Source organism: Myotis lucifugus, unplaced genomic scaffold (genome assembly GCF_000147115.1).
Source record: "Myotis lucifugus unplaced genomic scaffold, Myoluc2.0 scaffold_103, whole genome shotgun sequence".
NCBI classification, from domain to species: domain Eukaryota; kingdom Metazoa; phylum Chordata; class Mammalia; order Chiroptera; family Vespertilionidae; genus Myotis; species Myotis lucifugus.
The window spans coordinates 2,131,328-2,154,637 of record NW_005871151.1 but is presented as its reverse complement, the minus strand read 5'-3'; the positions used below and the strand labels follow the sequence as shown (position 1 = coordinate 2,154,637).

The 23,310-nt window shown below is 46.0% G+C and overlaps 1 protein-coding gene across 2 annotated transcripts in view; it reads right to left on the bottom strand.

Moving 5' to 3' along the window:
- The window catches only part of SYN3 (synapsin III), a 344,960-nt gene that overhangs the window by 94,243 nt on the left and 227,407 nt on the right, over positions 1 to 23,310 (bottom strand). For both annotated transcript variants that reach the window (XM_014459147.2, XM_023757231.1), the window contains one exon: positions 481 to 498. In XM_014459147.2, the coding sequence (XP_014314633.2) occupies positions 481 to 498 (18 nt within the window). The remainder of the gene's footprint in view (positions 1 to 480; positions 499 to 23,310) is intronic.

Here is a 23,310-nt window from a genome sequence, read left to right as displayed (position 1 = left end):
AAGTGCACATCCTAGACAGTAAGTAAACACACACATGATAACAATAACAACTGTTTCATTGTCATCATCAGCATCACTATCCAGTTTTGACTAAGACCTTAACAGGCATCAGGAACCAAACTCATAGGCGCAGTACATCCATTATTGCCCACAGTTGTCACAGTGACCCCGAGGAGCAGATCCTTCCGTGAGCACAGGTGTCTCTGACTCTAAGGCCATTTCTCCCTGTTCCACGCTCCCATCATCTCAGGCCAGACACCAAAATACGGTTGAAACGGAGACTATGGGCAGAGAGAAAACCCTGTGATGTCCCAGGAGGCCTCAGGGCTTGTCCGAGTCCAAATGGGCTGGAGAACAGCGCTCTGGCCCTGACCGCCTGGGCGCTCAGAGGAGAGAGCATCTGCTCGTCTAGTTTCTGTGTCATCCAATCCCAGGCCTTTGCATAGAGTTTCCATGCCTGACAAAACGCCACCGAGAAACCTCACCTAACACAACCACCTTTTCCAAAAGCATGCTGGACTCTGAGCGTCGCCCTGGGGGAACGGGTGGTAGTGGTGGTGGTGCGGAGGGGGCAGGTCCTGCCGTGGGCCCTGCAGGGGTCACGGGGTGGCCACTGTGGTGTTGTCAGCAGCCTCAGTCTGGCTGCTGAGGCGAGGGTGACTCTGGCTGGACAGCTGGGAGGATGGCTGGTGTCTGGGTGCTGGGCTGACACTGGAGGTGTTATGAACGGTGTTCTTTGTGCAACTCTGCACCCCACCCTGGCCCCAGCACTGAGTTTCTTCTCTGGTGCCCCAGGCTCCCTGTGCAGAGGTGAGTCACTGCTGTGGGGAAGGAGGTTACCATGGAGCCCGAGATCGAAGGTGCCACATTTACGAGTCTTAACCTAAGTGTTGGCTGAGCTGAGTGAACGCTGACAGATTCGCTTGTCTGCTGGTGTTCTGCAGACTCCATGAAAACCTCCCGGAACTGGTGGTGAGGGGGGAGGCGAGACCACAGACAGGGGCCAAGTGAGGAGGCCAGATCGCCACCTCTATCCCGGGAACCCCGTGAGTGGCCAGAAGCCGAGTCATGGCTCAGGTGTCCTGATATTGCTGTCCCACCAGGACCATGGGTGGAGTGTCCAGCAGGAGGAAATATGTGCTTCCAAGACACTCTTTAGCTCTAATCCAAATGCCACTGTGTGGTCAGTCCCTGTCCAGTGGCCCAGGACACTCTCAAGCTCCCAGGATTGACTCTGAGGAAGGGATGGTGGAGAAAAAAGGGAAAGAAAAATAAATGCCCCACCGGGATCCATACCTGATACCAGCCCAAGATCTCCCCTGAGGACCCCTCCTCAACCATGGACCCCCACCCCCACTGCATCCTTCTCCAAAGCAATATTGATCACCCCTCATGAAGCCTTCCACCGTCATAGCACCATGTGTCGGCCTGGAGAGAAGTTCCAGGTGATGTGCACAATGCTTGTCCATCAAGTGTGTCATGGGGAATGGAAGCCAGCCATCCGCACCTGGGAAGGGCTCCAGATTCAGAGTGAGCTGGGTAGAGGAGACCGCTCCCAGACAGCTTGGCACCTGCAAGATTTATCTGGGCATTTGTCAGGGAAATGCCAGCTTGTTCCGGGGAGTTTCCCTACCTGTGAAGCCTGGAGGTGTATGGAAAGGGTCCCGTGCACACACCACTCACAATAGCGTTCATTCTCCAACACAACAGCATTCATTCTTCAGCACGTGCCAGGCCGCGTGCTGCGTGATCTCATTTCATCCTGCCAATGACCATAGACCGTTGGGGATCATTCTCCCCCTTTACACAGATGAGAACACGAAGCTAAGGGACCCAGCTGGTAAATGACAGAACCGTGACGATTTGACCTCCAGCCAGTTTGGTTTCAAAAGCCCCAATTCTTGGCAGATTTAATTCAACAAGTATTCACTGGACATACACCTTGCGGCAGGCACTGTGCTCGACTCAGGGGATTCAGAGGCGAAAGCACTGTCCCAGCCCTCAAGGAGCTTTTACGAGGAATTTCAACATCCCCCTGAAAATGCCATAGCGGAGATGCAAGGACTAGGGGACAAAGGAGGGAGAGATGTGTTCTCTAGGGGTAATCAGGGATGCGTTTTTCAGAAGCAGAGATTTGAGCTGATTTTGGACAGAGAGTGGGAGTATGCCTGGGGAAGAAGAGCCTCCCAAATGCACTGGAATGTAAAACGTAAGGTCTAGGACGCTTACCGCACCATGGTTCATTGAAGATGCGGGGCCTCTTTGGTAGGAGGATGGCGGAATAAACAGTGGTCCAATCACAACAAGGAATATTTTGAAACCATTAAAAGGAATGGATTCAAGTCACATCAAAATGACAAAAGGCCAGTTGAGTGGAAGGCAAGTTGCTGAAGTGCTTTACACACACACACACACACACACACACACACACACACACACACACACACCCTGTACACATTGATGTGAATGCAGAGAAGGGCATGCCCTGTAGAAGGTGCAGAGCATGGTCAAAGTCAAGGTGATGTGGATACCGGCTGGAGAACCACTATGATCTCGGTTCTGCTGGAGTGTCTCAGTGAAGTGGAGCCCCCCTGAGGGAAGCAGGAGGTGCCAGGGGCTGAAACCTGGGTGCGGTCAGAGTGAGGGTTTGATTTGGCGATTGGATACCTGAGCTGAGGAGACGTGAGGCTGGGTTTCAGCAGGGATTTGGGGTTGCAATGGTCACAGTCACACAGAGGGGCTCAGAACTGAAAGTGGGTCTAGAATGGAAGACAGAGGTGGTGAGGTAGGAGAAATGTCAGGGAAGCCCAGACATCTGTGGCCCAGTCCAGTCAAGCACAAACTCACTGGGGGTTCTCAGAGTCCCTTCCTCTCTCTAGACCTTTCCTATTTATTCCCAACTGCCTAAAAATATGGGGTGTCGGATTCCACATGACACCCTGGTCACATCTAGGCAGGATCCTCTAACAATGAGCCCAGGCAAAACAGTGAGCTCCCACAGCTCTGTGCCCACCGCTCCGCTGCACAGCTCCTGCTTACATCACCACGCCCTCCTGCTTACGTCACCACGCCCTCCCGCACAAACGCTCTCCCCTCTGCACTTGTACAACTGGACGCTGTCCTGGCTTCTCTTCTCCCTCACAGGCCTGTCCTCCTTGGTCCTCATGGCCGACTTCTCTTTCTTTATCTGAAATCTGAATGCTGCCTACACTAGACGGCATTCTGAGTGCTCTTTACCACCTTAGGGGGTCCCATCTAGTCTTTCAGGAGGAGGGACAAAGCGTGTTTCTTCTTTATTCCTCTGCTGCCAAGAGGAAGAAAATTTCTGAATGCTCCAAGCCTCTTGCCCCACCCCTTACCCTATCCTACCGAGATGGAATGTGCCACTTACTTAGTGAACTTGGGAGGGTAACTAAACCTTCAGAGTAGTTTTCTCGGTGCTTACTGCTCTCCGAAATAATCTCATTTATTTGTTTCCAGCTTTCTTTTCTGTCTCAGGCACCAGAATATAAGCTCCATGAAGGCAGGGGCCTGGCCTGTCTTATGTATCACTTTATCCTCAGCATCTCAATGCCTATACATAATAGGGGCTCAGTAAATACTCTGCAATTGAATGAATGAACATATGATTCTCAATCCCTATGTCTAAAGGGTCCTTCTTTCCTCAGGGTGGTGTTAGGATTACTTACATCTAAACCACAGCTCCTAGTGGTTCCTCAGTCAGATCTCTCATCCCAGACAAATACTCAGATGATTTCCCTGCCTTTCTGTGGCCCCAGTTCAAATGCGGCCTTCTCTGTGCATCGTCTTTAATTCTTTATGGCAGACTATTCACTCCTTTCCCTGTGCTCCTGAGGCAGGACAGTAAGAAGCTAGGGAAATTCCTACAGTGTTCTTTAAAAATAAAACAAGTGGAATAAGGGAAACTGACACAAAATAATTAAACAAGGCCAAACTATTTGAGCAATTTACAGCCAGCTAATGAGTCACAATGTCTTATCTTGCCTAACCAAGGACATTTAGGAGCAAATGGTTTACACATTCCAGACCTTCTCGGGACAATTCCTCTTCAAAGACATTCTTTAAAAATAGCCCTGCCTACCTGGCTCAGTGATTGAAAGTTGACCTGTGAACCAGGAGGTCACAGTTCGATTCCCGGTCAGGGCACATGCCTGGGCTGCGAGCTTGATCCCTAGTGTGAGGCATACAGGAAGCAGCCGATCAATGGTTCTCTCTCATCATTGATGTTTCTACCTCTCTCTCCCTTCCTCTCTGAAATCAATAAAAATATATAAAAAAACTAATCAGAAAATAAGCCTGACCTCAATATAAGCACATTTTCATGAATCAACATATTGAAGGATACAACTAGAAAGCTAATGAATATTCTGTTAAGACTCCCCTGAGAACTCCCCTAGGATTCCTGCTGGACCAAGAAAGATAAAAAGCTTCAAGACAAAGGACCCACAACTCGCTGTCACTAGAGCACGCCTGCACCTTGTGTCTTTGCTCTCTTTCTCTAAAACTCTAAGGGTCCCTACAAGACTTGCAACCAAGGGCGCAGTGGGCAGTGGCCGCTCGTCCCAGGCTTACCCCTGAACCTGTGTCCAAGGCCCCCTTTTCTCTGACTTTCCAGTGAGTTAACAGAAGCCCTGTCTCAGCTCACTTCTTTCCTATAACGTTTCTAGAGGGCCAAAGCAGCCCCACCTAGGCTCTCTCCTGTTGCTTCTTCTACCTTAAGCCCTTCCTTTGTTTCACTGTCTCCAGCTTTAATAATCTACCTTAAGCCCTTCCTTTGTTTCACTGTCTCCAGCTTTAATAAACATACTCTCAAAATTACCTGGACTCGTTCTGTGAAATCTTTCCTGCACACCCCATTCAGTTACACTCCCACAGCACTTTGCCTCTGAGTGAATTCTTTTTTTTTAAAGTTAATATTTGGCTTTCTTTTTTTGAAAAAAAATATTTTTATTGAGTTCAGAGAGGAAGGAAGAGGGAGAGAGAGAGATAGAAACATCCATGATGAGAGAGAATCATGGATCGGCTGCCTCCTGCAAGTCCCCCACTGGGGATCAAGCCCACAACCCGGGCATGTGCCCTTGACTAGAATCAAACCTGGGACCTTTTAGTTCGCAGGGCGACACTCTATCCACTGAGCCAAACCAGCCTTGGCTGCCTCTGAGTGAATTCTTTAACTGTTTAATTCTAGGTGATAGTAGTTTATTGCTTCCTTGTTCGTTTGCCCCACCAGATAGAAAACTGCTTGAGGACAGAGGCTCTGCTTTTCTCTATATCCCCCACCACCTGCGCTAGCACCTAACTTAGTGTGTCCTTCTATTTTATATACCTTGTTGAAGGGGAAGAAACCTAGCTAGAAGCTCTCAGCATTGCTTGCACAGACTGGCCAACTGGTTTACCTGGTTGGTCCAACAAAGCCTGCTTGGGTCTAGGTTGACTCCCTGTTCCAGAAGGCAATCCTCTTTTCTCAACTTGCCAGATGTGTTTCCTCCTTTTGGATTCAGATTTTCCTATTTGTGCAGAGTTGTAAATTTCAATGGCCAAGCTATAAGTCCACCTCCTTTCTTTATACTCTTTCTTATGCTCATGGCGTAGCTAAAAATCAACATCTAAAGCCAAGAAGCAAAGGTTTGCCAAATTCATTTTTCTCTCTCTTGAGGTTTCTTTCATATTTTTAGGCAGCACTAATATCAAATATGCCAGTTCCAGAAATGTAAGCTGGGCAAAGCAATTCCTTCTATTTCCAGAAGAAAATTGTAAAGCTCAGTAAAATGTGCTTCCTCCTCTTCTCCACACATCTTCTCATATAAAATTCTACTCATCCCGTAGGGCTCGGCACAATGTAATCCTTCCCATGGTTCACTTACCACCTTTGTTATAGTGCTCTTAGCAATGACGAGCACTTACTAAACGCCTGGCTTTGTCCTAAATGCTCTCACCTACACAACCTCTAGTCTTTCCAACAATCACGGACAGCCATATTATCCTATGTACCATATGAGAAAACCAAGACTTGGAGAGACGAAGTGTTCAACCACTAACTGGTTACCCAGTTAGTGTGTGACCAGGGCAAGACTGGAATCCAGCTCTACCTGACTGGAGAGACTGTGCTTCCTTCATTGCATTGGGCTGTCACACAGCTGACTCCATCTACCGTTCTCTATGGCACATCAGTTTATTCAACAACTATTTATCAAACACCTCCTACGGGCCAGGAACTGTTCTTACCACTCAGGATACATTAGTGGATGTAGCCAATGAAAGCCCCTGCCTTCATGGAATCTATATTCTAGCAGAGGAAGGTACACCAAAATGGTAAACAGAATAAAAAAACTGTAATGTATTAGAAAGTAATAAGGAGTATGGAAAAAAATAGGAGAGTGAGGGGGTAGAAGGTCCTGAGGGCAGGGGGGTAATAAATGCACTTTGAAATACAGTTGTCAAGGAGCCACACTGAGACAGTGAGTGATGTTTAAGCAAAGACTTAAAAGAGGTAAGAGATTTAGTCACGTGGGATTGGAGAGAGTCTGGGAAAAGAGCACCCAAGCTGATAGCCAGCCTGTGCAAGGGCTGTGCAGTGCAAACTCACCTGGGAGGATCAAGGAATGGCAACAAGGCGAATGTCGCTTGGTGGGATGAGGGAGGAGAGGGTATAGGACAGTGATGGCGAACCTTCTGAGCTCGGCGTGCCAGCATTTTGAAAAACCATAACTTAACTCTGGTGCCGTGTCACATATAGAAATTTTTTGATATTTGCAACCATAGTAAAACAAAGATTTATATTTTTGATATTTATTTTATATATTTAAATGCCATTTAACAAAGAAAAATCAACCAAAAAAATGAGTTCGCGTGTCAGAGGTGTCATAGGTTCGCCATCACTGGTATAGGAGATGAGGTAGGGTTGGGATGGTATAGGGCAGTGGTTATCAGCCAGGGCTGATTTTTACCCCAGGCAATGTCTGGAGACATTTTTGGTTGTTACAACTTTGTATGGGGATGCTACTGGCATCTAGTGAATAAAGATCAAAGATGCTGCAGTGCATAGTACAGCCCACACCTTCCCCCCTACCCCCCACCCCACCAACAGAATTATCCAGCTCTAAGTAGCATTGAAAGTGAGAAACTCGGGTATAGAGCCTTATAGGACTTTGGCTTTTGTCACGAGTGAGATGGGGGACCTCTGGAGGACCCTGAACAGAGAGTGACACACACTGATTTATATGTTGAAAGAAGCCTCTGGCTGCTGTGTTGAGAACAAATTGGCTATGGGTAATGGGCAAGGGAGGAAGCAGGGAGACCAGCCTGGCAGGAGGTATGGGTGACTCATTCCCCTCTAGGGCAGAAGGCCCTGGAAGACAGGTAAAAGGGAAGTATCCATTCTGAGCACCTAGAGGGTGCCACACTTCCACATTCATTATCTCTTTAGACCACGTTTGATCCTTATAAGCCCCGATACTTAGAATGGAGTTACGCTGTTTGAGTAGTTTGACATCCTTGAATGTGAACAAGGCTTTGAGTAGAAACAAGTGAGGGTTTTTATTTCACACCTTCTGACCATTCAGGGCTTGTTCTGGATGGAGCCATTTCTCCAACACAGTAGACGCCTGGGCTGCAGGTGGGCACATGCCTTCTGGAGGCACATAATGAAACCTCCTGGCGATGCGTAGGTGGTCTCCCTTGTGGTCCCCTCATGCTATCATTTAGTAACTATGCCCTCCAGAGGTGCCTCAATGGGGGTGTTACATGTTCTGTTAAGAACAGACACTTGCACTGGGCACCTGAAGCCAGGAAGCTGTTGGCATTCTTCCTGGTGGAACCAAGCAAGCCCCTGAAAATGTCTATATTAGGGTCTTCCCTCCAAAGACAGTCAACCATACAAGAGCAGACAAGCACGGGTGAGGGGAGTTGCAGGAGAGCAAGAAACTGAGCCAATAAAATCCCTGAATGGTGACTCATAGCAAGTGGTGATGAAGAGGTAACTGTCTCAGTGGGGCCAGGGGAGTACTTGATGGCCCATCAGTACTGTGGTCCTGCTGTGCCTCCACGGGGGTGAGGATGGTGCAGTAGATGTGATTCATGCATCTGTTCTCCATCTTTATTGCCTTCTACCTTCCAAATTCCTGGGGCAGGTGAGCAGGCCAACCAGCCCCTCCTCCTTGGAAGCCCCTCCTCTCAAGGCTCCTGTGGCCACACTTTTTATCGGGCACCCTCACTTAGACCACTTCTTCTGCCTAGGATACTCCATTAGGTTTCTAGTGCTGCTGCAATAGACTGGGTGGCTTAAAGAAGCAGAAATGCATTGTCTCACAGTTCTGGAGGCTAGAATTCTGGAATCTAACTATTGTTGGGGTCACATCTCCTTTGAAACCTACAGGGGATCCTTCCTGGCCTCTCACAGCTTTTGGGGGTTTGGCAGCAATCTTGGGTGTCCCTTAGCTTTCAGCCGCATCACTCCGACCTCTGCCTTCATCATCACATGACATTCTCCCTGCCTCTGTTTTCACATGGCCATCTTCTTACGATGACATCGTCATTTGGATTAGGGACCCACCCTACTCCTGTATGACCTCATCTTAATTAATTACATTGGCAATGACCCCATTTCCAAATAAGGTCACATGCTGAGGTGCTGGGGGTTAGGACTTCAACATGTCTTTTTGGGGAAACAACAACTCAACCCATAATAATTTTTTCCACTTTTCCCTCATGGTTAGAAGCACATGAGCAAGGAAAGATAGCGCGACAGACACAGAGGGAACCCTCGGGCTCTTTGGTTATTGAGCCCGCACTGAATGATGGGTGTAGTTCATGAATTCAACTGTCTTCCACTGCCTTCCACCACCACCAAGGTCTTTTCAGAAAGAGCAACCCCAAATGTCACCACTAAGACTAACTCTTTGCGGCACAAGGCACTTTCCTAAGCACTTTTGTTTACTTGAAGGCACTGAATTGTAATCCTTTTCTCCAACTCTGAGTCCTTGGGCAGACTCTGCATTTGGCAAAATGCCCTGGGCAATTTTTTTCAGTTGTTGCTGTTTATTTAACTCACATCGCTACACATTGGTGAAAAAGGGTTCACACGCAGTAGAGAGAGCTCTACATTAGGAGCCGGACTCTGCGTTCCAATCCCCAGCTTTCCCAATTATTGGCTGTGCGACTGGGAACAAGTTACTTGGTTTCTCTGAGCTGCAGGCTGTTTCTGTAAATACAGTTTCGTTGGAACTCGGCCAACCCCTTCGCTTACATATTGCCAACAGCTGCTTTCTCACGACAACAATAAAGTCCAGCGGTTGCGACAGAGACTTTATGGCCCTGCAAGCAGAAACCTAACACTAAACCCGGGGCATCTGTTTACTATCTTTGCAGAAGAAATCAGCAACCACAGGGCTCAAGTGTTCTATCAAACAAGGCCGGGTCTGCAGTGACTGACAGCAGTCGCCTCCGGAGCCCCCCTTTCCACCCGGAAAGCTTCTTTAGGGAGGTTTTCTAAAGTGCTAACATCCAGTATTGGCAAGATGGGATGGATGATGAATGATGAAAACAGGAACACATTTTCTGAAGGGTGATTTGACGATATGTTTGAAAGGCCTTAAAAATACACTCTTCCCCTTGACCCTACCCCATCCCACTTCTAAGAAGTTGTAAGAAATAATCATAGTGGTGATGCATCTACAAATATAAGAAATGACGGTGGAATAATTACCTAAATCATCCAGCACATTATATACTAAGCACCTTGTTTCTAAGAATCTTTAGTAATATGGGAGAATGATCCCTTTGTGATATTAGTGAACACAGCTTCGTAAGTAAATGTTATAGATAGGATAACTCCAATTTCATAAAACAAGCCTAGCAGGAAGTAGACCCAAATTGAACAATGATTTTCTCTTGGAATCATAGAGAGGTTTTTATTTTTTAGTTTCATTTTTCCCCGTTTTTAAAACTTATTTCCTTTATAATAAGGGAATAATTCAGCAAATAATTACTGGTTGAATAAGTTTGAGAAATAGCTGAGGATCTGAGCTACCCTCTACCCTTACCTAGAAAAAGGGTGGTCCCAGGCACAAGGCCAGGCAGGGCAGCATGAGTGGGAGGGAATTGGGGGGCTTGGAATGGGGGTGAGAGGCAGGGCCTGTGCTCTCTGAAGTGGCAGTGGCTACTGAACTCCGGCTGACTCACCATGTGGGGATCTGACAGACCCGGTGGTGCGGATTTTTTTTCTTTCAAGACAAGCCAGAAATCTTCATTGTGATGGGAATGCACCAATGATTAAACTCCGTGTGGCCTGAATACAGCCCCCAAGGTACCCATCTGAATTGCCTGCTCCAAACCACGAGACTGTAGAGCTGGAAGGACCATGGCGGGTAATCTAGCCCAAGGGTTACCTTTGATCTCGCTGCTGTAAGATGACTGACCCAGGGTCACACACTAAATACCAGCACAGCCAGCACTGGAGCCAGGGCTGCTGATTCCCAACTGGAACTGCTTTTGTCACATCTTTACTGCCCTGGGATTCTCCCCACCGTCCAAGCCCTCCCCTAGCTTTGCCATCTCAGGGAGCTGGCACCAGCACCCTATCAGGGGCCCCGGCTGGGCCTTACCCTGGGCACTGATCAGGCATGGAGACCCAGGAAGCCGACCTCCTAAATCTGTCTTGCATCCATCCTGCTCCCCCTGCTTTCCATTGCGCCTACGGAAGCCCCCCTGGATCTCTCCCGGGCCCACTGCAACGGCATCCTAACTGCTCTCGGATCCCTGCACTCCTCTGCTCAAAGCCTTTCCTGGCTTCCAAAATTTACAAGACCCGGCATGACCCCACCTCCCTCGGTGACCCATCTTTTATCTCTCTCCTCCCCCTCAATTCCTCTAACCTGCCACTATCCTCCCCTCCAAAGGACGTGGTCCACACCATCCCACTTCTCTGACCTTCTCTCTCTGTGTCTTCTTAGTGTTAACCCCAACGAATCTTCTAAACCCAGCCATCTCAGAACAGTGCCGGCCCCCCCTAAGTGCCATGTAAATATTAGCTATTGTGATTTTTACTCTTTTCATCTCAGCTCAAATGTCACCTCTTTGAGGACTCCTTCCCCGGGGCCAGGTCATCCTGTGATTCACTTCCCAGCACTGAGCACAATCATAGTTCAGTAATAACCACGATAGTTTGTTTTCTCTCTGCCACCTCTGTGAGACTTCAGGGCGCCCCGGGATCAAGACTGTGGCATCTTGTCCAATTCTTCACACCCCAGTGACTGTCAGCGTGCACACTGTAGCTCCCAGTGAGGCATACTGCCCGATGCTGGGTAAATGCTTGCCGATCTTCATACACCTCTATCGATCAGAACGCCCAATGGAGCCAGAAACAGCACTTCAATGCTGGCCATTGCACAGTTGAGGAAACAGGGTCAGTGTGGCACCTGAGAACATACAACCCCCATCCGTCCGTCCCTGGCCTGGTGCCTGTCCTGCCCCGGCTTGACGGCTGGATGGGCAGCTGACTTCGCGGCTTCCTGCTTCAGAATTGGTACGTGCGTATTTTTTTTTAGGACAAATTCCCCTTGCCTAGGGGAATGCTACTTGCTGAGTGTCCAGGGAGAGAGAAATGTTTCCCCTTTGCTAGCTCTGGTGGCCTGAAAACTCTTGACCCTCACTGTCTGGGGCTTGGGGGTAATGACCTGCTTTCAGTCCCTCTGAATGATGAGATTTCTGATAGGAATTTGGAAAACAACTCTTACATCACAAGGCTTGGAGGCAGCCATATGTTATCTCCAAGTCTCTGTACCCATGTTTGCAAATATCTTTACACCTGGCCTCAGGCAGCACTCCGATCCACTCCACGTCCCACACTGGGCTCATTCCTGCCAAACTCCCGCCGGCGGCCGTCTGGCCGGCCTCCTTTCCCAATTTGCTCTCTGCAGGGAAGAGTCGTGCAGAGAGTCCCTTGACCTCTAGCCTCTGCTGTGTTCCTGGTCCTGTGACTGTCCGGAGGCTGTGCTCGGCCACCTGGGCAGGTGTCTCCTGGGGGGCAGCCTCAGACAGCGGCCCGGGAGTGAGCAAAGCCAGCTTCGAATCCTTACTCTTCCTTATGTTAGAACTGCGGCCCCGGGCAAGTGCTTAATCCCCCATGCCTCGATGTCCTCAACTGTGAAATGGGAATGCTAATATCTCCTCTAGGGTTAGTGGTGCAAACACCCAGCAAATAATAGGCACTCATTTTTTAAAAAAATGTACTTTCTTCTTCTAGTATTTGGTAGGGCTGGGGTGGTGGTGGTGGTGGCAGCAGGTCATAGAGATGGGCTAGGGAAGGGAGGGTCTCTGCTAAGATTGGCAGCTGAAAAGTCCAGGGAATGGGGAAGGCTTCTTGTTGGGCGTAGGCAGTGAATGGCCTCTGGGCATTAGAGCCAGACTGACCTGGTTTGAATCCCGGCTCGGCCACTGAATAGCTGGGTGACGGGATGGATGACTGAACTGCTCTGAGTCTCAGGTAGTTGCTCCCCGGTAGAGTAGGAACATGACTCCCACTTCACAGGGCATCATGAGGGACGTGATGTTACTCTAGAGCTGAAGGGGCCCGTTTTTGCCATTGGCACAGAAAAGTCAAAAAATAAAATCAAAGCTGGTCTGCAGAGAGAGAAAAGAAGAACGCAGACAGGCAACCTAAAGAGAGTCTTGATCAAACACACAGCCTGGTAGGTCGCGCCATTCCGGAGCTGCTGCTTCTGTGGTCGGTGGGGCGGGGCAGCCCGAGGGTGGGGAAACCTCTGGAACTGCAGATGTGCAGCGAGGATTAAATCCTCCTCTGCCTCCCTCCTCCTGCTGGAGCCCAGGGCATGGCACCTCTGTGCCCACCCCAGAAGCGCCTTCTTCTTTCTTTTGCATTCTTTCCAGGCTTCTGCAATTAGCACGCATTATGGCCCAGAGAGAAGTGCGCCCACGCCTCCAATGCACACCCTGAAAATACTCATCTTTTGTGAGAACTACGTGCCCTTCTCTGCTTCTGGTGCCTCTTGATGGGTATCTCGAAAAACAACAGTCATTCTTCAAGGCTCAGCTCACATGCCATCTACTTTCTAAAGCCTTTTCCCACTCACTCAGGCACAATTACCTACTCCCTCCTGTCACCCCCCACAGCCCTTTGTATGTGCTGCCACTGTGGCAATTTTCATATTGCACTACGCTTACTTGCTATTGAAGTTACATTTTAAAGTACAGGAGTAACACATGTTTTCTGTGTAAAGTGAAGCATATAAACCTCTCTACCCCTCCATTTGTTCCAGCACTCTCTCCCAAAGCTAATCGCGATTAGCAATTTCTTGGGAAGGCTTCCAGAAACGTCTGTGTAGAAGTAAGCGCATAGGAGGACATGGTTATGTATAGTTTTTGATGCAAAATGGGTCACATAGAGTTGTTGTTTTTCGGCTTGCACCTTTCCCTTTTAGGACGTCTTTATCTTTTTAGAAAGGCATGTTCTGTTTACATTAAGGCTCTATCAATGTCTCAGCCTAAAATCCGCCACCTTGTTTTATTTTTTAAAAATAAAAGGTTTGCTTTGTTTTAGACTTTATGCTGTATGGTTCCTTCCTCTTTCTTTCCTTTCTCCTTCCTTTCTCCTTCCTTCCTTCCTTCCTTCTTTCCTTCCTTCCTTCCTTCCTTCCTTCTCCTCCTCCTCCTCTTCCTCCTCCTCCTCCTCCTCCTCCTCCTCCTCCTCCTTCTTCTTCTTCTTCTCTCCTCCTCCTCCTCTCTCTCTCTTTCTCTCATTTTATTTATGAGGTTTCTTTCCCCCCACTCTCTTCTTCTAATGGTTTGGAAGGTTCACTGTCTGTTTCCGGTCCTTGAAGTGGTCACCTCGTAACTTTAAACTGCACACTTAGATACCTCTCTCTTGACGTATCACTTTAATTTCCTATTCAATGCACAAGCTCTCCACCACGAAGATGTAGACACTGGGGCAGGACTATGTCTCCTTACATCTCTTCCTCTGCCATTGTTGTCTGTTGAGCTATTTGTGCTTATTCTGCTGTGGTTTGAGACATTTACATTCTGTTCCGTAACCATAATCCCCACAGCTGTTTAGCCTTAGTTCTATATTTAAATGAATATAATGTTCACCACCAACTCATGCATTTCATGGCTTCTCCATTCCTAATTTGGTAATTTCAATATATCTCTTGGGGGGACTTGATTTCCTTATCAAGACATTTTCCTACTCTCCCACCCCCTGAACTAATCAGTGCTGTGTGAGTCTGTATGTTGGTGAATGTCTTTCAGCTACTTTCACGCATGAAAGACATTCAGCTGGCCATGAAATTTGAGAACACACTTATTACCTTCGAAATTTTGTACCCACTGCTGTTGTGCGTTTTGGTACTAAAGGATAAAGCTGCAGGCCAACCTGATTTTTCCTTTAGAAAATATTTCCTGACTTTACTCTCAGAATATTCTCCATTAAAGTTCTATGTACACTAAGGTTGTTCTTTTATTCTGTAGATTCAAAAGTTTCTTTAGTTCAGAAAGTTTTCTTCTATAATATCTTCACATAGTTTTGTGCCTATTGTTTTGTTCCTTTCTTCAGGAATGCCCAGTATGCATATCCTTTGTCTTTCATTAAGTATTGTTTTCTGTTTTAGCTTGTTGTCTTTTTCCCCCACCTCTTTCATTTCTTATCCCTACTCTCTATATTACTGGCTCTGTTCTCAATGGAATATATTAATTCTGCATCTGCTGATGCTAATGTATTCCCTCTGTAAGAGTTTTATTATTATTTCCAAATTTCTCACCCCACGTTGGATTCTCTCTGCTTATGTGTAATGTTACTTTGGAAATGTTTTACTCTGCTCTCTTATGTTCTCAGGAATATAATGGGGTAGGAGGGAAAGTGAGCTGGGGCTGTCAATAGATTCCTCTTGAGTTTCTCCTCTCAGAATGTGTTACCAAATATGCTTTTCCCTGGGGGTCCATCTACCCTGGGCTTCCAAGAACCAGCCCCACCTCAGGCATGAGGTTACTATGGGTCACAAGGAAGACCCACAGCTGATGGGTGCTCTGATTGGTCATTTAAGGTTTCTGCATCATCCTGGCGATTAGCTGCAAGGCTGATAGTTGCTTCCCTCTCTCCTTTACTCACCTCTGTGGCATTTAAGTAAAGGGAATCAGGGTTGAAAAAGTAATTCTAGCTACCTACTTGGTGCCACCTTCAGCCCTCTGTCCCTTACCCTCCCACCTTGTGAAACTGAATTGCTACAGGGAACCTCACTCTTCTATGGCCTACCCACACCTCTGTTCCTATGCATTCCAGCAAATTATCATTTATTCGGCCTTTAGGGATCTTCTTTCTTACTTTCAAGGAAATCTGACAACCTAGATCAGGGGTCCTCAAACTTTTTAAACAGGGGGCCAGTTCACTGTCCCTCAGACCGTTGGAGGGCTGGACTATAGTTTAAAAAAAAACTATGAACAAATTCCTATGCACACTGCACATATCTTATTTTGAAGTAAAAAAACAAAATGGGAACAAATACAATATTTGTATTTGCATGTGGCCCGCAGGCTGTAGTTTGAGGACCCCTGACCTATATGATCCCTCCTGTCTTTTTTGGGTGAAGTCCAAGCTTCATTGCACGTGGCAGATGAGGGTTTTAGCCAGAGTAACATTAGCTTCTGTAACAAACAACCCTACCCCCAATTGTCAATGGTGTAGTGCGATAGAAGTTAATTTCTCACTTGCATGAGAGTCCAATGCAGATGTCCCTGGTTAATGGACAGCCTGCCACATGGTGATTCAGGGGCCTGGGCTCCTTCTATTTTGTGGGGTCTTGGAAGCCTCCATACCCAGTGAGAGGAAGGGTAGAAGGTATACCCATCTCTTAACCATGTTGGCCCAGGAGTGACACAGATCACTTCTGTTCACACTCCAACTACAAGAACTAGTCACATGACTCAACGAAATAAAACGGGGAGGCTGGGAAATGTGGGCCCTGTCTGGGCAGCGATTCCCTCCCCGCTCCTCTCTAATGCTATGGAAAGACAAGACTGAATTCCGGTAAACAGTTGATCATTTCAGCGCTATAAAAATGTCCTAGTTTTATTGAGGATGGAATTTTCTTTACTATTTTCATTCTTTGTGTTGTTTTCAGTGGGCTTCGGAGAAGGGAGGTCAGTAAACATCCTTTTAACTTGTTTACAAGACCGTCACCCCTCCTAGCCTGTGATCTCTTCTAAATGGGGCCATGATTTTACTGTTTGGTATTTCCTTGAACCCAGCATGATGGCTGACACAGAGTAGATGCTCAATAAATCCTTCTTGGGTGAAAGAATGAATGAATTCCTGTCCTGAGCAGATAAAAAGTGTTCTCCCGCCTTCCCATTCTCCACTTAATCTTTCGATCCTCTGTCTCTTTCCCCTCTTTAGGAGAAAGATCAGAGGCTGCTCCATTCTCTCCTTTCCAGTTCCCCTTCCCATCATGGTTTGGTTCAAGGCGTGTGTCTCCTGTCTTCCTGCATTGATTCAACCCTCCCTGGATGAGATCTGGTTAGAGCCTGGCCCATGGCTCAGCAGGCTTCTTGCTGGCAAGCCAACATTTAACAATGCGTCTCCTTGCAGCTTGGCTGTCAGACCGACACTGGGGAAAGAAAATTTCTCTCTGTCTGGGGAAATATAACTCACTGGTGAGGATGCCAGGTGCGCTACCACTCCAGCTGGTGTTAAAAGTCATGGACGTTACGTAGGACTAGGGTGTGGATCAAACATGCATCAGGGAGGGAGGCTGACCAAGGAAAAGACTCTTTTCATGTCTTAAATGACCCACTATATTCAAATCCGATGGCAAGTTACTTTTCTAAAGTGGACAGTCCTCAGGAAGGGGTATCAGTAGAAAAATAAGTAGAATAGAGTAGCAAAGAGCTTGATCATTGGGATCCTGCTCTGCCATTTACTGGCTGCATGACCGTGGACTAATTATTTAAGCAATTTGGGCTCCAGTTTCTTAGTCTATAACATTGAGATAATCATATCTATCCTGCTGGGTTGAACTGAGGATGAACTGAGTTCAACCTTAGACATGAAAGAGACATTCAGTATTTGTTGAATGAATAAACTTCAGAGGTACATAAAGTTCTTAACATAGTCCCTGGCACATTATAAGCAATCAATATAAAATGGTTATAGCAGTAATAACAGGCTAGTTTCGCTAGGTTAACTGTGGCAACGAAACCACAAACTCTCATATCTTAAAACAAAGGCTTATTTCTTGCTCGAGACACATGTCCACCGAGGGTCAGGTGAGGACGCTGCTCCAAGTAATCCCCAGGCTGATGAAACAGCCACCACCTGGAACGCTGGCAGTCACTGTTCATTAACAAAGTACGTTTTCCACGTCTCGATTCTGAGTACAGTCATCTGACTTACTCTGGCCGATGGGATGTTAAGGGGCTTGAAGCAAATAGAGACCTTCTGAACAAGCACTGGCACATTTCTGCTTGAGCTCTTGTAATTCTGCCATTGACATGAGACCATGTCCGAACTAGCCTCCTGGGGCAAGAAAGACAGGTGAAGCGGGGTCAGGGCTATCCTTAATCAGCCCATACCTAGCTGGCCACAGACATGTAAGACCAGTTACGATCAGAAGAACCTCCTGACCAACCCTAGCTGACCCCAGGTTCATAAGCAATAAACAATTACTACTGCATCTTGAGCTCTGGGGGTTGTTTGTTACACACTATTACCATGGCAACAGATAACTGATATACCCTGTTTTGGCCTCAAGCTCTCCAGTACATAGGACTCTGCATGTCTCCACATTCATCAGAAAAAGCTCCCATGGTAGATTTTACTGAAGACTCCAAGGGAAAGTCTGCAGGGAGCTTGACATCACATAATTTCATGAATTTCCATTTAATATGACGTTTCTCCTTTGTTTCTTTGGCTGAGATGCGAACTAGGGTTTCTCCTTTCCTCATACTTAACACAGGACATTATCCTGCCAGCTTACATCTACTCTGTTCCCGAGCCATTCATCTCCTCCCTAAAACCTCTCACTCCTTCTTCCGTAGAACAATTCCACCTTGTCCCAGCTATTTCAGACCCAAGTACTTGGCAAAGTCCTTCTGTTTGTGGGACCCACGCTCCTTCGAAGTCAGTGGTTTATACACAATAATAATCCTGGTTTGTTTTCCTTCATCTCATTAGAAAGCCTCTTGAGGGAAATGATGATGCATTATTATTTCTCCTTAGTACCTAGCCAAGCTCCTGGATCAGTTTAACCAGTTAGTAAAGGGCTTTGGAAATACTCATTGTTATTGGAGGAATTTTAGAATATACATATCATTAATACCAACATTTCCTGGGTAACTGAGAGCTAACTATAGAGAGTAAATATTATTTATTCTCTCTGTAGGTGAGAAAGATAGGGGACATTAGACTTCTCCAAGTACTCAGTGACAAAAGATGGGAGAAAGTAGATAATGTGTTCTAAGACGGCAAGGTGACATTGTCTCTGTTTTACCCAAACACGGGCATGAGACCCCAACAGGTCATCTAGATCCAAGGTCTGAAAGCCAATAAGAGGTCAACTAGAGATAAGCATATGGATCTCTTACTTTTTCTGTTGAACCAGACATTGAACCTTGGTACTGGACACTCTGAAACTTGGCCTAGCTTCCCACCAAGCTTGGCCTGGGGTCTCCAATGGCTCTACTGAGCTTGGCAGGGCACAGAGCTTAACAGAGTTGGCCTAGAAAGGCTCCAGGACAACCCCCAAACTCAGCAGTATCCCCACCACAGAGCACTTGTTTTGGGAGCTTTACCTGACAGAGAGCAGTGTGTGGACAGCCCCTCGCATGTGGACTGAAGTTGGTTCTGACAACCCAGGGATGCCCATGGGCTGCTGGCTTCCCGAGCTAAGGCCTGCTGGGCTCAGCTCGGGAGACTATTGCCAATGGGCAGGGAGATTTAGTATCCCACTCCTGCTCTTTTAATCCCCTCTACACAGGAATGTTCTACTGCAGACAGCAGAACTTGCAGAGACGAGAGGTAGTGCCAAAAGGGAGGCGGTGGTGGAGAAACAGCTTTGTGAGACTAAGGGTGGTGTGTGTGTGTGTGTGTGTGTGTGTGTGTGTGTATGTGTGTGTGTGAAGCTGGGTTAGGTTCAAGCATGGACTCACTGTGAGACCTTAGACATGTCACATCCCCTTCGGGGACCCTATTACTTCATCTTCAAAAGATGAGGAACGACTAAAACTATATATAAAATTCATTTCAGGATAAAGTTCTAAGATTCTAAGAGCTGTTTCAGTGGTGAAGCCCAAGGTAGGATTTTTGTTTTTCATCAACAAGGCCTCTCCAGATTTCTATATAAGCATGTTTGCAGGAAATTGGATATCTTAGTGGAATATCAGAGGGACAATCCATCCATCAATTCCATTCTAAGATTGTAAGCACCTCAAGGCAGGGGACATGACTCATACAACCCAGCAGACAGGATTCTTCTGAATGTCAGAAATAGGAGGGCACCTAGAGGTCACCTAGTCCAATCTTCTCAATTTCAGATGGAGAAACTGGAACCAGAGATGGTAAATTAACGTTCTCAACGTTGTATAATAAATCGCAGGCCTAGAACTCAGGTTCTCTGATCCCCAGAATAAAACTCTTTCGAACAATTGAAATTTTCTGCCTGAAATTTTATACAAGGCTTCTGAATTGTCAGGCTTTCAAGTGCTTCAGCTTTTAAGACAGGTTTGGCTCATCTTTCTTTTGGGCAACTTTCAGGGTTAACTCAGGGATTGCTCATAGAGGTGGAGACTATGAGAATCTTAGGCTTATGTGAAATGTGTAAAATCTGAAGCCATAAATGTCCCTGGGGATCTTAGAGATTTACCCCAAGTAGCCCAAGCCTTGGTCAATGGCTACCCTGGAAGGGATGTGACCTCCTGCATAGCTGGTCCCAGCTCCAGCTCTATCATGGGACATGAGACCCAAGTTGGCATGACACAAGCCCTATTGTGAACGAGAGAGTCATGACCTCTGCTGATGACTAACATGCTAATTTGAAAAGCCTGCCTGCAACTAGAAAAACAAATTGGAGCAATGAAACTCCAGGCAACTTTTTAGAAGGCGATGGTAAGCTCAGAAGCATGAAAGAAGGAGTCCTCAACAACCACTGCCCATCTCACTAACACTCACTAAACACCTGCCATGTGCAACCAATATGCCAAGCACTTTGGGGGATACAAAGAGGAAAACAGACTAAACCTGTTCCCCAAAACATCACAATTTAAGAGGATTAGATAAAACACTCATATGACTAATGCTTGCAGGCAGTGAGTGAAAAATACCTCATCCATCCCCTGTAGCTTTATTTTCCTCCCTCCCTCCCTCCCTCCCTCCCTCCCTCCCTCCCTCCCTCCCTCCCTCCCTCCTTCCTTCCTTCCTTCCTTCCTTCCTTCCTTCCTTCCTTCCTTCCTCACCCAAGGATAAAAATATCCATTGATTTTTAGAGAGAATGGAAGAGAGAGGGAAAGACAGAGAGAAATATCTATGTGAGAGAAACACATTGATTGGTTGCCTCCTGCACATGCCCCAACCCCCTGTAGCTTTAAATACTACATAATATGAAGCAATTGCAGCCTAGACCTCTCTTTTGGACTCCAGACCAGAATTCAACACAACATCACTGCTTGAATGTCCCACAGGCAACATAACTTCTACAAACAGAACTCATGGTCTTTCACCCCAAATTTCCACTGTTCTGGTAGAGTAAATAACATTATAATTTACTCAGTTGCTCATTCCAGAAATGAGAGTCAACCTTGATAACTACTTCTCCCTCATCAACCCCTCATAATCAATCAATCACGGAGTCCTATAAATTAAAAATCATTTAAGATATGCCTCAATGTGTCCCATCGTAACTGCTACTTCCCTGAATATAAGTCAACATAATCTCTTGCTTCACCGGACTCAGAATTGGCCATCTAGAATTCACTAATGCTTCCAATCCATTCTCCACAGAGTAATAAGACTAATTTTTTTTCAAATATACATTTGATTTGGTCGCTCTTCTGCTTAAAAAGTCTCAATGGAGACTTTGGATTCCACCCATGGATGATTTACTGTTATGGGATTTGCTGTAGCACCACAGACAAATAGAAAACTGGGCAAAGCATAGAGAACAATGTTTTTCAGACACCTGACAACAGGTAGCACAAATCTGTGGGCCCTGAGAGAAAAGAAGCAAACAAGGCTAGCCCTATGAATGCCCCAGCTTCCCACTTGGAGCTAGTTTCCAGGCTCCAGCACAGGGAGGGGAACTAAAACAGAATCTGACCTTCTCACTGGATTAAGGAGACAGAGAGCGAAGTTAGATGATGCTGAGACAGCTAGGATTTGTGGGCAGAACACTGAAGAGGCAGGAACTGCAGAGAGAGAGAGAGAGAGAGAGAGAGAGAGAGAGAGAGAGAGAGAGAATGAATGAGAATGAGAATATCCTCAGATCTTCAGAGGGGCCCTCTGAGTCTTTGGCTAAATACTGATCTAAGTACACATGAGAGGAAACTCCCAGACATCGGGGGAAACACTGGAAAGTAGTAGGCAAACAAGTCCCAGAGCTCACAGAAGGATGGGAATAATTTGTTTTTCCAACAGTGAGAGCAGAGAAACCTGGTAATTCAGAGACAGTGAATAGTCCTCATTACCTTAGTAATGAAGGTAAATTAATTCTCCAAATAAAGGCTGATCTGGATATGTCATAGAAAAGCTTAAAAGAAACTCTCTAAAAGATAAAACGGACTCAAGTTACTTAACTGCTCACCAGTACAAAATTCAATGCTCTTGAAATACAACAAAAATCCAGCACCCAGCAACATAATATTCACAATATCTGGCAGCCAATAAAAATTTCCAGATTATGCAAGAAAATAGGAAAATATGCCCTATATCCAAGCTAAAAATCAATCAATACAATTAGATGTGGAAATCATAGAAATGGTTAAATTAATAGACATGGACTATGAAAAGGCTATTATTCTCTCTCTCTCTCTCTATATCTCTCTCTCTCTCTCTCTCTCTCTCTCTGTATATATATATATATATATATATATATATATATATATATATATATATATATATGGCACCTCAAGGCAGGGGACATGACTCATACAACCCAGCATATAAAGAAAAACAGGAATATGATGAATAAATGGAAGACATAAAAAGGATAAACATGAAACTTACAGATATGAAAAATATAATATCTGAAATGAACTAAAAACATTAAATGGGATTAACAGCAGAGTAGAACTGCAGAAGAAAAGATTAGTGAAATTGAAGATGCAGCAATAGAGTCTAACCAATATAATCAAGAAAGAAAATGAAAACAAAGATTCTCAGTGGGCCATGGGCAATATCATGGAGTCTAACGTATGTGTAATTAGAGTCCCAGAAAAAGAAATGAGTACAAAAAGTTTTTAAAGTAGTATACACATTTTTCCAAATTTGATGGAAATTTTAAATCCAAGAAGCTCAATAAATCTCAAATAGAAAAGACATAAAGAAAACCATACTGAGGAACTTATAATCAAATTGTAGGAAACCAGCGAAAGAAGAGGACATTGTAAAAGCAGCCAGAGGAAAAAAGATACCTTAATACAGGTGGCAAAGACCAGAATGACAGCAGACTTCTTGACAGAAACCATGTAGGCCTTGAGAGAATGGAACAATGTATTTATTTTTATTTATTTATTTTTTAAATATATTTTATTGATTTTTTTACAGAGAGGAGGGGAGAGGGATAGAGAGTTAGAAACATCGATGAGAGAGAAACATGGATCAGCTGCCTGCTGCACGCCCCCCAGTGGGGATGTGCCCGCAACCAAGGTACATGCCCTTGACCGGAATCGAACCTGGGACCCTTCAGTCCGCAGGCCGACGCTCTATCCACTGAGCCAAACCAGTTAGGGCTGGAACAATCTATTTAAAGGGCTGAAATAGAAAATGGTCAAATTAGGACTCTGTACCCAACAGAAATATCTTTAAAAATTTACGGCAAAACGAAGACTTTTACACATCAACAAAAGCTGAGATAACTCATTACCAGCAGATCCGTGTGGAAAGAAATGTTAAAGGGAGGAAGAAAGAGAGATGGCGGGGAAGAAAGGGGGGCAACTGAGGGCCAGATGGAGGATCTGAGGAGGGAGACTGAGAAGGAATTAATCTGCAGCAAATTGATGGTCATTGCATTGACCTACAGCCCTTTGCAGCTGAGGCTCTCTTTGTCTCTGACCAATCATTCTCATCTGCAC